The sequence below is a fragment of the Papio anubis genome, chromosome 10 (assembly GCF_008728515.1).
Source record: "Papio anubis isolate 15944 chromosome 10, Panubis1.0, whole genome shotgun sequence".
Classification (NCBI taxonomy): Eukaryota; Metazoa; Chordata; class Mammalia; order Primates; family Cercopithecidae; genus Papio; species Papio anubis.
This window is the reverse complement of record NC_044985.1, coordinates 45,986,610-46,002,721: the sequence shown is the minus strand read 5'-3', so window position 1 is coordinate 46,002,721 and position 16,112 is coordinate 45,986,610. Positions and strand designations below refer to the sequence as shown.

The 16,112-nt window shown below is 39.2% G+C and overlaps 1 protein-coding gene and 1 long non-coding RNA gene across 2 annotated transcripts in view; one reads left to right on the top strand and one right to left on the bottom strand.

Annotated features, from left to right (window-relative positions):
- Positions 1 to 2,538: 2,538 nt before the first annotated feature.
- LOC116269153 lies at positions 2,539 to 6,057 on the bottom strand. Its single transcript, XR_004176529.1, has 2 exons — positions 5,860 to 6,057; positions 2,539 to 5,784 (listed from the first exon to the last, which is right to left on the bottom strand). It is a non-coding gene; the product is annotated as an uncharacterized LOC116269153 (long non-coding RNA).
- Positions 6,058 to 6,130: 73 nt separating this feature from the next.
- IFIH1 (interferon induced with helicase C domain 1) overlaps positions 6,131 to 16,112 on the top strand; it is a 52,022-nt gene continuing 42,040 nt past the window's right edge. Inside the window, exons 1-2 of the mRNA XM_003907544.5 lie at positions 6,131 to 7,218; positions 14,024 to 14,192. Coding sequence (XP_003907593.3) covers positions 6,766 to 7,218; positions 14,024 to 14,192 — 622 coding nt within the window. The 5' untranslated portion in view covers positions 6,131 to 6,765. The remainder of the gene's footprint in view (positions 7,219 to 14,023; positions 14,193 to 16,112) is intronic.

The window sequence follows — 16,112 nt, the reverse complement described above, 5'->3', positions numbered from 1 at the left end:
TTATTCCCTGTCTTTCAGAATGGGCAACCAGTTCTCTTCACTACCCCCAACTTATACTCCTCTGGAGTGTATCCTAAGCCACTGGGACTACTTTGACCCTTAGAATCTGGAGGAAAAATGCCTCATAGCCCTCTGCACAAAGGTTTATGCAAATTATGATTTACAGGAAGGACTGGCTTGGCCTCAGGAAGGGACCATTCATTTAAATATCATCTGGCAATTTGAACTTTTCTGTAGACTTGAGGACAGATGGTCTGAGGCCCCATATGTGCAAACTTTCTGTACCTTGCAAGGTAATCCAGACCTTTGCTGACAATGTAGGATTGCTTCAGCCCTTCTGTTTCCTGTCTCAGGAAGGCTGCAAGGGGCAAGCCCAGCGAATTAAAGATATGAGTCCCAGAGGCACCCACAGCAGAGGAGCCAATTCCCTCAAGCTCTGCTCTTCTGGGTCCACCCCGACCTCTCTATCCAGCTTCAGCCTCTCACTTGCCCCCTCCTAGAAATCCTCACCCTAAACAAACCCCAGTCTTACTCTTGCCTCTCCAATTGATGCCCAGTGAATTTGGGCCCAGTAAGGTCCAGGTCGCCTTCTCCCTACAGGACTTAGAGCAAATGAAGGGGGACCTTGGCAAGTTTTCAGATGACCCTGGGAGATATATAGAGGCTTTCCAGAATTTCACCTAAATATTTGAACTCTCCTGGAGAGATGTTATGTTACTTTTGAATCAGACCCTGACAGACACTGAGAAACACGCTGTTCAGCAAGCGCAGAGAGATTCGGGGATAAGCTTTGTATCGCATATAGTGTCAGGGAAGGGGGCAAACATTATCCAACTAGAAGAGAAGCAGTACCAATGGATGACCCTAAATGGGATCCCAATGATGAGATGGGCAACTGGAAGAGGAGACACTTTCAGGTGTGCATAATAGAGTGCTTATGTAGGACAGGAATTTGATGAAAATCCCACTGCCTTCCTGGAGAGGCCTTTGTAAAGCACACCTGTCTATCTCCTGATTCAGTCAGGGGGCAACTAATCCTAAAGGATAAATTTATTACTCAGGCAGCTCCTCACATCAGGAGGAACTTGAAGAAACGGACCCTGGGAGCAGTTAGTACATTAGAGGACCTCCTGAAAATGGCCACCTTGGTCTTTTAAAATAGAGACAGGGAGGTCCAGGAAAGAGAGAGGAAATACAGGAAAAAAACAGAAGCTTTAGTGGCCACCAGGCAAGCGCACAAACCCCAGAATTCCCAGGGTGCACCTGTTAACTGCTAAGGATACGGCAACAACAGTTATCACCCTTCTAAAATTTAACTGCTCCCATACAAGGTTTAATTTCTTTCACCAGGCTGAAACAGCTCAGGGTACAATGTTGTTGTTGTTGTTGTTGTTAGTGTATTTCATTTCTTATTTCTGTAGTCTTTGGCACTAAATTCTTTCCCTGTGTAATACACGAGTTTAACCCATGCATACTTAATCTTATAGAACTTGTTTTTTTTTTCTCTCCCATGCCTAAAAGCCATCAAATTCCAAACAATCAGGCAACCGGAGCCTCGGACGATGGCTCTCCTTTGCTAGGAACCCTTAGATAGACCTCTGGGAGGAGTCTGACTGCCATTTTAACCAAAACAATGCCCCCTGTCAGTAGGAAGCAGCTAAAACCGGTCATTGTCCATATTCTAAAGGCAGTTAGTTGTACCTCTTCAGAGGGGATAAATGATACGGAAGTGCTGGAAAGGGAAGAGCATGGTCCCTTTAAACGATACAGAAAGGGGAAACGGAAGTGCTGGGTAAAGGAGGGTGTGATCGAGAACTAGGGTTTTACCCTCATGGAGCTAGGTGAGGACAAGCATTGCCTGCCAAATGTTGCATTTCCCAAGACCACCGTAGCCTGTCATGCCCCAAACCTGTGCCTGTAAAAACCTCCAAGACCCCAGCAGACAGATACAGAGGCAGTTGGACTAGAGAGGAGCACATCAGTAGAACACATAGGCGGCTGGACATCGAGAGGAACACACCAAAAGGCACCAGCACGCTGGCAGGCCACTATCTGGCAGAAGCAGAACGTCGCAGCGTTTGGCTGGGGCAGTAGAGGGGAGCCCAGGCCGCTGAGTGGTCTGACTCCAGGGGAAAACCTTCCCACTCATCCCCTTCTGACTTCCCCTGAGCTACCTCCACTCAATAAAAGCTTGCACTCATTCTCCAAGCCCAGGTGTGATCCGATTCTTCCAGTACACCAAGGCAAGAACCTGGGATACAGAAAACCCTCTGTCCTTGTGACAATGTAGAAGGTCTAATTGAGCTTGTTAAGACAAGCCACCTATAGACGGCAAAACTAAAAGATCTCCCTGTAACACATGCCCACTGAGGCTTCGGAAGCTATAAACATCCACCCCTAGACACTGCCATGGGTCGGAGCCCCACAGCCTGCCCATCTGCATGCTCCCCTAGAGGTTTGAGCAGTGCAGCACTGAAGAAGTGAGCCACTCCCCCATCACACAACCTGACAGGGAGACAAGGGAACTTTACTCATTTCAATATGAGCAGAGGTGATATAAAAATATTTAACAATTTCTATGGGATGGATATTAAGCAATTAGAATAGCCGCTCCCAACTCAAAATGGACACAGACTGGGACATCTAACCCAAACCTCACTACTAGCTAAATGTCAATCATAATTGCAAGATAAAGACAATGGTAGTCTAGTTACATTTGACTGTAGTTTGCTCTTAAGCATTTATTTTAAAATAAAACAATTACAATCTAGCCTTTGAGGTAAAAGTACTGTTTTAACGAAAACATTTGCAGTTAACTGTTTTTGAAAAGACTTTAAGCTATGGAAGGAGTACTTGAAAAATGAATGTTCCAAAACTTATCTATTGATATGTGACTTCCATTTTTTGCCAAAACTACTATGTAGAAAACTTTTTATATGTAAAAACTTAAAACCAGAATTTTAATTGAATTAGGGAAAGTGATTAGGAAATTATTATCAAGATTAAGTGAACTTAGCCAGAAATTTTTTCTATTTTAGGATTACTACTATTTTTGAAATAAAAAGCTATGGCAGTATCCTTTTCATAAACTTTCCTGCTAAATCAGCCTATCAGTTTCAGTTAAATGGCTGAAAGTCTTGCTTAAAGTCTCAGTTAAATAACTAGCTATTATATAGTGTTAATATGTACATGTATATATATTATATATGTAACTAAATTCTTTCCTTTATATATTGTGCATGCTTTGAAGACTAGCACCGCACCATCTCTTCTTTGTTTTTTATATAAGCATAGTGTGTTGGAGTCACATATTGGGCACATAAACATGCCAGACTGGTGCTACTGTAACACACTAGCACCAATTGTTATGACATGGTACCGGAATCTTTCCATTTTACAACTGATGTATTTGAGGTGATTTTTCGAAGCACAGCAATTAAGAAATAGTACTGAGATGTGAACCCAGACAGCCTGAACTCAGAGTCTCTGTGCTTAACCATACCCCACACTGCCAGGTTAAGAGAATCTAACACTTCAAATTACACAAAGCAGGCTCATTATTGATACAAATGAGCAAACAAGTAAAGGAACAGAACAACAATTCCAGGGTTTCTCACTAAACTTAAATTATTGTCATTTTCTTTGAAAAAGACATTACTGCTATGCATGGTCACTAAATTGTAGTGGCAGCTATTATTGTTACTACTTTTTAAAAACTCAAATGAAAAGTTGCATAACAATGGGAAAATACATAGTTCAGCAGGATCTCCTACCTCAAAAGAGAAAGGAAAAAGAAACTTACATTTGGAAACTGGTGAAGAGGATTAAACTGAAACCTCTTAGAAGAAACTTGACAGAGGAAAACAATTAATTACTCAAGTGAAAAACAGAAAATAAACTAAATCATGATGCAAAAAATATAGATGAAAAAAGGATACATTGTGAGAGACTGTGTCTTGGCTTTTGTTTCCTTAACCTCCTTTCTCCAAAAAGGGTACTATCAAGACCATGGGAGATTCCTAAAAAAGAAGTCCCTCCCACCCACGCCTAATCCTCATCACTCAGACCTCATCCAGCAGAGTGACTCCTACTTGTGAGAAAATATGAATTGCTATTGTTGGGTACTATGTGATGCTCACAGGGTTAGATGAGGATGACTATTAGGGAAATCAACCTGTGAAATTGTAATATACATTATTATCTAGATTTACTATGGTCTTCATGGCATTTATCCTCACATAGCACATTGTGTATTTTTTAGCCATTACTAATCATCTATCTTCCCACTCCCATTAGAATGTGAACTCCATAAAAGTAGGAACTTTGTTAATTTTATTAACTGCACCTAGATCAGTGCTGGTCATGTAATAGATACTTAAACATATTTTAAATGACTGGATGATATAATGAATGATATAATTTGAATGCCAAATACTTAAATATCTTTGGTTTAAATGTTTGGTGTTTGTGAAAAGGTCAAATACCAAACATTTGATCCTTTCTCTTCCAGAGCAACAATTAAGTGGTATGAAGAAAATAACATTAACTGGTTCCCCGTATTCAGTCAGCAACCCCTTCTCATTCCTCCATGTTTGAAACCAAGAAACGGAAGGATAAGTGCCAGGAAAAAGGATGTTTTTTGGTTGGTTAGTTTGTGCTTTAACATGTTGAATAAAACCCACTGGCAGCTGGAGGATAGGAGTATGTTTTTGCAATAGCCCTAAAAGATATTTTCATAGACCCAATACTTAAAATTAATAATTTGAGTACTTTTGTAGAAATATCTAATTGGATCATCCTCTATCTGGGCACAAGGTCAACTCCCAAAATTAAGTGAAAAAGGAGTAGGGTTCTGTGAAGAAACAGAAAAGAACAGTATAAATCAGGCCTACCTGCAAGTCCAAGGTTTCATTTACTTCAACTTTCAGTGTATTTGACATTATGCCAGCCACTGGGGTCAACTCAAATACAACTCCCAGGGGAGATATCATCAAGGTCCCACTACCTGTGAGTAGTGTACTAGTTACTGTGTAAATATATCCCTTCCTCAAGCAGCTTACAATCCTTCAGGGGTAGAAAAAGTCTTGCTACATAAGATAATTAGAGAATAAAATAGGACACCTTTCCATAAAGTGCTCATTTGGATATTTTGTATGCCCTTAGTAAACACTCACCAAGACTCTGTACTTCCATTATCCAGTTCAAAGCACTATCAGGTTTTCCTGGTCTACACAGACTTTATTGAATGTACTGTGCTAACAGATTATTTTTCCTAAATATGTCTCTTTGATAACCTAAATGATCTCTCCATCCTTTATATACTTCTGGACCATGAGGTTCTAGTTATGGTGTGTATGTGCCTACCACTAACAGTCACACGTGACTACAGAATGCCTCCTAAATGAGTAGTAACCTTAAGGACTCACATTCATGTGGCTTCTGTACCAAAATGAAGCTGCCATTTTTCAGTGTGAATATGTTTTTTTCTCTCATGACATAGACAAATGTTGATGTTTACTACAAGTTGGTACATTAGTTGCTAATTAAGTTCCTAGCTGCTCCAGCCAAAACTTGCTGTATTGAATCCAAGAAAAGAATGGCAGCTATATCAAAAATAAGTTGTTGGGGGATTTTTTTTGTTTTGTTTTATTAAAGGAAAGTTGTATATTAAAGAATATAGGGAACTTACAAGCTGGAATCTAGGAAGCCTTCAGTCTTGACTTCTGTATAAGCTGAGTTGGTGGTTCAAGGCCATCCACATCTGTTACCAGGTTCTGGTCAAAGCTGCATAAATACCAGCAATCTAAATATGAGGCAGTAAAGTTAACTGTTTATTGTTACTCACTTTTTCGTACCCACCTGCAAATTCCCAGGGAAACAAGTTAGTGTTTGGGAACCCACGGGAGGTCAGTTTTATTTTAGGGAGGGCACAGAGGTGACTTCCTCCTGGCTTCTCCACATCTCTGCAAAGATGTCTTCTGAGCTTCATCTCTCACCTGTCCCTCGCAGTCTCACCAACCTCAGCCAGGCCTGCCTTGCTGCATTCACCAGCCGAGGGTAACTCCCTGTTCACGGCCGGGTCTGTGGCAGTTTCTGTTCACTTCCCCATTGGAAAGTCCCAAATCACAGGCTTTTATGCACTGCACATTTTGACCTACAAAGGACCTGATTGTTAAGGCAGAACCCCGCTGGGAAAACAAAATACCCGCAGGAGGAGCTTTGCTAGAGTGTTGGTCTTGGTGCCAGAGAGAATTCGCTTTCCTTTTCTGTTTCCCGCGGTGTCCTTGACCGAAGGCCTCCCGTCTTCACCCGCCCCGACCAAAAGGTGGCGCCTCCCTGAGGAAACTCCCTCCCCTCTAGGCCGATTACGTTTGCAAAGTCCTGAAAAGAGAATCGAAACAGAAACCAAAGTCTGGGAAACTCTTTAAAAACTGCCTGACAGAAAGCTAGACTCGAAGCTCCTACCCGTCTGTGCAGCCGGATCGCCCCGGTCCGGAACCCGGGGTGCACACCGCAGAGTCCAAAGTGCCGCGCCCGCGGCCCCGCGCGCCTCCCCGCTGCCCACCTGCCCACCTGCCCAAGTGCGACCGCAGCCCCGCGCGCCGGCCGGAGGGCTCTGCGGGCAACCTGGTCGTTGTCAGGCACAGAGAGGTAGACCCTTCTCCTCCAAGTGGGCAGCGGACAGAGGCACGCACATCTCACCTGTCCCGCAAAGAACAGCACCATCTGCTTGGGAGAACCCTCTCCCTTCTCTGAGAAAGAAAGATGTCGAATGGGTATTCCACAGACGAGAATTTCCGCTATCTCATCTCGTGCTTCAGGGCCAGGGTGAAAATGTACATCCAGGTGGAGCCTGTGCTGGACTACCTGACCTTTCTGCCTGGAGAGGTGAAGGAGCAGATTCAGAGGACGGTCGCCACCTCCGGGAACATGCAGGCAGTTGAACTGCTCCTGAGCACCTTGGAGAAGGGAGTCTGGCACCTTGGTTGGACTCGGGAATTCGTGGAGGCCCTCCGAAGAGCGGGCAGCCCTCTGGCCGCCCGCTACATGAACCCTGAGCTCACTGACTTGCCCTCTCCATCGTTTGAGAACGCTCATGATGAATGTCTCCAACTGCTGAACCTCCTTCAGCCCACTCTGGTGGACAAGCTTCTAGTTAGAGACGTCTTGGATAAGTGCACGGAGAAGGAACTGTTGACAATTGAAGACAGAAACCGGGTAGGTGTCTGTTCAGACGGAGCTAGCCTTTTAGGCAGATTTTGTAAAGCAGGTTTCCTTGTGCGTTTGCCCCTTTCCAAATGTGCATGACATCTTTGGGCACATCTAGTTTCTTCCTTTGAGAAGACAACATCTAGGCACTTTAAGACAATGTTGAAAATTTAAACACAAAAGAACTACTTTTCTAATCTTTTCACTGAACTAAAAAGGAGTTAACTTTAGAATTGTAATGTATATTAACAGGTAACATGTATTGAACACTTACTATGTGCACTTGGTATCATTTTCAAAATGTATTACTACAGTTCATGTTCAGAGTAACCCACTGAGGCTCCTAATGTTATTAACTCCATTTTGCAGATGAGAAACCTGAGGCAGATTAAATAATTTGCCCAAAGAGTTGAATGTTTTTCTTATTTAATGTAGTTGCACGGAGCAGGGGTCAGCAAACTACGGCCCACGGGCTAAATCCAGCCTGCCACTGTTTTTTTCAGGCCCACAGGCTAAGGACGGTCTCTAGATTTTTCAATTTTTAATTTTCAGTGTTCATAAAGTTTTATTGGAACACCGTCATGCTCGTTTGTTTACATATTGTTTGTGGCTGCCTTTCTACTCCAAAAGCAATTGGATGGAGACTATGTGCCCTTAAAGCCGAAAATATGTATTATCTGGCATTTTAGAGAAAAAGTTTTCCAATCTTTGCCCCACATTACATATTGTGCCATTTATTCTTAGCCCAAATGGGTAAATTGCAATCACACACACACACACACACACACACACACACACAAACCCTTTTCTCTTTCTTTAATCAAAGTTTCTACATTTTCTGAGAATCAAAATTTTAAAACAATTCATTGAAAGAATGTGTTGCTAATTTCAGTTTTTCATATTAGTGAAGAAACTGGATTTTTCTTAAGGTGGCATTTTGACAGGGCGAATTTTACTGATGACTTTACATTAAATGTGATATGAATTGTTTTTTGATAAGTGAAGATGTACTGTGGTGTGTATAAATGCTGACCTGTTTGCATCTGACTTACCCAGGCTCGTAAGTCAAAAGTCTTGTTTTGGAAGACATGTAGACGAATAAAGCCATGACTAAAAGTCAAAGGCTTTGTCTACACCACTGTATGATTTTCACATTTTTTTCCTCTCTTTTTGGTTCATCCATTGTTTGTATATTCATTACTAACTTCCGGGCATTTGATTGATTGGCTATAGCCTATGATGTAATTTAGTCTTTAGTGAATAAAGTTAGTGATCTTTTGTAGACTTGACAGACACAGGGCCTGTCCAAAGACCCAAACATGCATCTAATTTTGATGGCCAGTTTTCCCAACAAGTAAATTACTTTGCACTGTTGTCTGTAATGTTTATGTCGTTTTGTGTATTGAGAACAAGCTAGAACGCATTATAGTAGTCCAGCTGGATATGACAAATGTGTACATCACTGTGGCAGAATCTTAATTTGGAAGAAAGTATGCAGCCTTCAAGCCAGCTGGAGATGGAAGATGGCATTTCCAGCCACAGTAGCTGTTAGAAGTCCAGAAGCAACAGAGTCCAGTAACACCACAAAGCTGTTTATGTTTGGTGGGTATGATGTCCCGATTGCCAGCGAAACAGCACTTCTCCCTATTTACTCTAAATACTTCTGCCTATCAGCATCACTTTTGTCTTGCCTGGATTGAATTTCCGCCAGCTAGATTTTATCCAAGTTCTTGATTCTGGCAAGCTTGGAGGCAGCTAGCAGTAATGCAAGGGATTTGACACAAAGAAGATATAGAGTAAAGGGACTTTCTTGTACTAGTAGCAGTTAAGGCCAAAGCAACCCAAATTCTCCCTCTGATTCACATTTCAAAGGAGGCCCCGAAAGACTAAGCAGCTATACATTTGAGGCTCTCTAGGAAGCAATAGTATCTCTGTGAGAGTCTGGAATAATTGTTGTGTGCATCATTTTACATGTATTATCAGTTCCAAAAATAAGCTATGGTGGACAATGAGAAGCAAGCATTATGTTTGGAAGAATAATCTATATTGAGGTGGTGGTCATTGATGAAGGTTTATCTTACAGCAGCAAAGTGTGATAAGACTGTAGAAGGGGAACACATGGATCTGAGGTCTATCTTGGCTTCTTACTGTATGTGTTACTTCGGGCCAAATTATTTAAGTTCCCTGATGCTACATTTACCCGTGAAAATGGACATCATAAAATTTCTCACAGTATTTTATTCAACATCAAATCAGAAATAGTGTTTATGAAAAAGCTTATAAATCAGAGCTATTTGATATGATAATGGTGTTGACTTTTATTACTATTCATCTGATTACATTTCCTTGTAAATTTAAGTTTGAGAGATTTAGGTAAATTCCCCATGTTGCAATTGAGATATACTTCTTAAAGTCCCTAGATTATACTGATTTGAAAAAGAAATTACCTCTTTCATCCCAGAACCTAACCAGGATTAGGTATAGGGTTGGTGTTTAATAAGCATTGATTACTTGATTGATAGACTGATTGAATTTATTTCTGAAAGTGTCTGGAATAAGTGTTGAAAACACATGATGTATTGAATTGTGTTGCTAGGCATTAGAGAATGGATGAATGATGAAAATAAGATTTCCAAATTTGCTTTTTTGATGGTTTAAAATAAGTAATCAAGACTTCCATAAAATGGTCTGGTATTTTTGTTCTTTTTCTGTTTTACCATAGACATTTTCTACTTGATCTATTATTTCAATTTAGGATTCCCACCCCATTTCCTAGCCCCTGCCCCTGATTCCAGCAGGCCTTCTGAAAATGACTTTAGACATAGGTTTGTGTCCAGCAAGTACCCAAAAACTTATTCATTCATTCATTCATTCAGTTTGAATTTATTGAGTGGCATCTTTGTGCCAGATGCCATGCTAGTAGTGAAAAGACAGGAGAAAAACACAGAGACTGTTTTGTCCTTTCTTGAAGTTGTGTTATAGTGTTCATCAGTGTTGATGAAAGAATGTCTACTGTAGGCCGGGCATGGTGGCTCACACCTGTAATCCCAGCACCTTGGGAGGCCGAGGAGGGCGGACCACGAGGTCAGGAGATCCAGACCATCCGGGCTAACACAGTAAAACTCAGTCTCTACTAAAAATACAAAAAAATTAGCCAGGCTTGGTGGTGGGAGCCTGTAGTCCCAGCTACTCGGGAGGCTGAGGCAGGAGAATGGTGTGAACCCGGGAGGCAGAGCTTGCAGTGAGCCAAGATCGCACCACTCCACTCCAGCCTGGGCGACAGAGCAAGACTCTGTCAGAAAGAAAGAAGGAAAGAAGGAAAGAAAGAATGAAAGGAAGGAAGGAAGGAAGGAAGGAAGGAAGGAAGGAAGGAAGGAAGGGAGGGAGGGAGGGAGGGAGGGAGGGAGGGAGGGAGGGAAGGAAGGAAAGAAGAATGTCTACTGTATACAAGGGACTATTCTAAATACTAGAGATTCAGCAGTAATATATATGCCATTTTATCAATCATTATAATAAAGCGATCCTTGTACTGCCTTGCTCCTCTTTTAGGATGCTAAGTTACAACTTGGCATTGTTACAACTTGGCACACCCATCAACTTAGGCAGTCATGAACTCTGGGAACTGAAGTGATCATATAAACATTTCCATAATGTCTTAATAATCAAGCTGAACAGCTAAAGAGAGGTGCATGTTTCATCCCTGGCCAGTTCAGAACACAAAGCATCTGTAGTCCTGGAGACTCCACACCCCTTTCTTTTACACAGGAGAACCAGAGATGCCATGAGTAGTCCAGCTAAAAACAGTCCAGTTCTCCCAACATCAAGTTGAGTACCCAAGTCAATCTCCCCAAGAATATTGTATTGTCTGGCAAATTAGGAAGGATAAGAGTTTCATTTGAAAAAAAAAATATATGAATAAGAAATTAGCTATGTCAATGTGACAATAAATATTCATTGGGTTAAGATATTAACTTTTGGTGGGAAACTGGTTCTTTAAAATTCTTTATTTTTAACATACAGGTTTTGCTTCTTGATTTACTTTTATCTGAGAGTTGAACTCTGCTGGGTTGAAAAAATCACCATCATATTTAAATAGCTATCTAAGATTATTATAAAGGGAAGAAAACATTTGCATTAAACTGTACAATTGTGTTGGCAAGCCAGTGCTTTATGGAAATGTCATTGGTTTCTTCACTGATTTCTGCTGGAAAGAAAAAACATATCAAATAATTTAGAATATGAAAGCATTGAATTGTATTATCCCCAAATTAATTTTGTTTTATATTTCATAATTTAGTTAACAATGTGTTAATAGACTACATAGTCATGAAAACATCCATCCATTTTTAACTTCATAGAGAAAGCTTCGAGTGGAGTAGGGGCATGGGTGACAATCGTTTTATGACTTGTTGCAGTCTCAAATCTAAATATTTGCCTTCCACGAATTTCTGTAATTGTGTTTACATATTGGGATCTAATATCTTTACAATGTTTTAGGAGAACAGATTAAATTTTTAAAATTACATAATTGCGTCAAAGGGAGTTGATGTACTTTCCAGCACCAAAACTGAGAAGATTTCTTAAAAATTCAGCATCTTGATGAAGCTGCTAAAATTGCACAGATATATGTAGTTCCACATTCAAATTGTAAGAATATGTTTAGGAAATAATGACATCATGATCCTTACATGCTTGGACTCAATAAAGGCAAAGAAAGCTTGACAAATATGATTCCACAGTAAAAGTTGACTTAATAGATTAGTAGTTGAAGAAACTTTTGTGGATAGAATATGCTTAGGAATTTTTTAATAACAGTATTTGTTACAGTGCCTCACTGGTTCTTTTTAAGAAAATCCTTCCTGATTGCTTCTTTCAAATATATTTAAAGCTGATTAAAGGATGGGGTAATAAAATATGAGAATGGCTGAGTTAAAAGAAGGCACTGAAACTGGTCTTATTTACATCTATAGCAATTACTTGTTAAATTAGCAGATGATAATAAAGATGTTACAACACCAGGGAAGCCAAAGAATTTCCGCTAGGAGACTAAGAGAGTTAGAAAAAAAATGGTAAAAAAATGAGCAAAAATCTGCTTAGAAAATGTTGTGGATGACATGGACTGAATTCACTTGAAATTTACTGAGTTCAAATAGTTATTTTTAACCACTTCTTGCCAGAAAATGAACTAAAATTGGAGAAAATTATAAGCTATAATTATAGTTCAAGAAGGCAGGATTCAACCTCTAAATTCAATTGCCTGGGATCGAATTCTAATTCTGCCACTTACTGGCTTTGTGACCTCAGAGAGATAACTAAACATCTCTGTGCCTTGGATTTCTGATCTGTAAATGAGTTAATATTGGTACCTACTTCTGGGCTGCTGGATTAATACAAGTCCCCTAGAACAGCATTCTTAACTACTAGATGTTAAGACGGAAATATCCCTTGGGTAGAGACCATGCAGCATGTGCTTGTGCAGGTGAGGTGTTTGTAACAATGACTCTTCCCAGTCATCCATAATAATTCTAACACTGAATTAGTGCCAGACATTGTTCCAAAAACATTAACAAATTGCTGACATAAAAGGTTATGGAATATATTTATAGGACTAGAAAATACATAAATTTGTAGGAAATAACTAAACAATCCAAATTTTACATGTGGAAGATTGGCAAATGTTGAGAAGGACCTTTGATAATATCAAAGGCAATATTTCTTATCTGGGAGGTTGATAGAATCACATAAGATGCTTTAATTTTTCTTTAATATCTGAGTTCCTAACATAGATAAAATAAATCAGTATCTTTTAGGGGTGTTTCCTAGGCATCAGTATTTTTTAAAGCTCTACGATTTTTTCTAATGTGCAGCTAAGATATAGAAACTCCAAAATTTCTTTTCAGCTGCCTTGTTTTCCACATATTGTAATCGAAGTCTAGGAAGATGAAGTAAGTTGCTAAATGCCACAGAAAGCTAACGATGTCCTGCCTAACTTCTTTCATGTCTAAACATGGCTTGAGTTCATCTTTCCTCCAAATCCTTATTGCTGTATTATGACCTAAGGAGATGCGCTGTAACAATGATTACACAAATGATCCACATTTAAAAAGTATTTACTAGATTAACCTAAAAGAGAAAATAAATGAAGTCTAAAGACTCTAATGAATGGATTTAAAAATAATTCTGCCCCATATTTCCAAAAAAAGATATAAAAACAAATTTCCCATAACATTAAATAAACACAAATTTGAGAAAAATTGATTATAGTAATAATCAACTGTGCAAATATTGAATAGGAAAGAACATAAATCTGCAGTAGCAATTACTTATTTCATAATGATAATCATGAAGAAAGAAGAATTAGATAAGAAATGTTTGATTTCCTATTTACAGACTCCATAGATTGAAAAAATATAGCCAGTCCTAGATATACAGAAAGAAATTGGTGAAAACAGATATAACATGGCTACAAACTAAAGATACTTTCTCTTCTACCCTTTATTCGGGAATGGCTGAGGTAAAATTTATTTTCTAGGTGTCAGGTTTGAATAATTCAATAGCATTAAAAAAATGGTTCATATTTAAAAGGACACTTGGTCCAGAGAATTTTTTTTTTTTTTTTTTTTTTTTTTGTCCAGAGACTTTTTTTTTCCCTGCCAACTTCAGAATTGCTACAGGTAACATAGCTATTTTCTTCAATGTTTCAATGTAAGCCTTTATTTATACTTATGCTTAATTGCTCAGTTTTTCTAAATGGTATTTCCTGTTTAACAGAAGATGTTTGATCTTACTTAATTCTAATTTTCTCTTACAACAGATTGCTGCTGCAGAAAACAACGGAAATGAATCAGGTGTAAGAGAACTACTAAAAAGGATTGTGCAGAAAGAAAACTGGTTCTCTGCATTTCTGGATGTTCTTCGTCAAACAGGAAACGATGACCTTGTCCAAGAGTTAACAGGCACTGATTGCTCAGAAAGCAATGCAGGTAATTTTACCTAGGAAGATTTTTCCAATTCCACGTAGTGATTGAGAGTTCAATAAAGCAGACAGACACAATGCTAAACACCAAGATTTTTAGAATCAAAATTTTAAGAGTGGAACATATGTGATATATCATCATTGTAAAGGTGATCTATTTTATCACCTTTACAAATGAGGAAATTGATGCCTGGGAAAAAATCAACTGATCAAAGACCATTTTTAGTTCAACCAACACTCTTTCTACTACCTTATTTTAGAAATGATATGACTACCAGAAATTTTTATCAAGATTATTTAACATTGAATATACACAAATACCTTGGAGGAAAGTATTTTAGTGGTTATAAAAAATCTGCTGCATATTATTCTGAACATTTTATACATTTTTAAGCAATGTATTAAGCATTTGATAAAAGGATTGTTTTGTCAATATATCTCAACATTACCTAATGTGAGATTTTAAAAAGCATTCAACGACAGTAATAACATAACATTTTATAGCTCCTTCTCATACATTATTTGTAAACCTCACTTAAACTGCTATCTTATTTTTCTTTTGGTAGTATGCATCCTATGTTTCCAAAAATATCATATGAAAGACAAATTGAAAGTTAACTATTAATTAATTATAATCATTGCAGTTTTGTTCTGGTGACCCAAACTAATGAAAACTTTGGTATAAAAAGTGGGGTGCTGCTGTAACAAATACCTAAACATGTAGAAGTGGCTTTGGAACTGGGTAATTGATAGAGACTTTAAGAGTTTTTGGTAAATGGTAGAAATATGGATGTTAAGGGTGATTCTGGTGAGGTCACAGAAAGAAATGAGAAAAATGTCATTGGAAACTGGAAGAAAGGTGATCCTTTTATAAAATGGCATAAAACTTGATCTCACAAGTGATGGGTTTGGATATTTGGCTGAGAAAATTTCTTAGTAAAATGTTTAAGGAGCATCTTGGTTTCTCCTGACTGCTTATAGTAAAATGCAAAAGAAGAGAAGTTAATTGAAGGAGTTGTTACGCAAAAAGGAACCAAAATTTAAATATCTGGAAAATCCTCAGCCTATTCATATTGCAAAAAATGAGAAACTGTGTTATAAAGAGAACACCAAGGGTATGGCTGAACAACCAATTGATAACAAGATCATGGGTGCCACTCATGGACTTAATCAGTCATTTCAGCAGAAGGTAGGAATAGAGATACATTATACCAGCAAATACACTTCCAGTTTGAACTGAAGGAGACAGAGAAGGCAGGGAAGAATGAGAAAAGGATACTGGACTTTCTGGATTCTACAGAACCAGACCGTAGAGCTATTTGGCTGTGAATGTGTACTGTTCTTCAAGGAAAGGAAAGAATGCCCCCAAAAGTGATTCAGAAGTCATCAGGGTTGCTACTTCCACCACAGGCCCAGGGGCCAAGGCAGTTTCCTTTTTGGTTTCAAAGGGCAAGCCTGTCTCTCAGGTTTTAGTGAGCCCTGCCCAGTGGGCAGGATGACCCTGCCCAGTGTCTTAGAAGCAGAGCTATCCTCACGGAAAGCTGTATGGATGGAGCCCTTAGAGAGAGCAGGCTGTCTTGCAGAGCCCTAGAAGTGAACCTACCATTTCCATGGACCTGGAAGGCAGTGCATCAAACCAAACAGAGCTTTTCTCAAGCCTTATAAGTGTTAAGATACAATGGAATTTACCTTAGTAAGTTTTGGATTTGCTTGGGACCCATCACCCTTTCTTTCTTTCCTATATCTCCTTTTTGGAATAGGATGTCCATCCTATGCCTGTCCCACCGTTGTATTATGGAAAAGAAACATGTAGCTCCTCTGGTTTCACGGGTTCACAGCTGGTGATGAATTTGCCTCATCATGAATCACATCTCCAGCCTCATCCATGTCTGATTTAGACAATGTTTAGGTGAGACTTTGGCTTTAA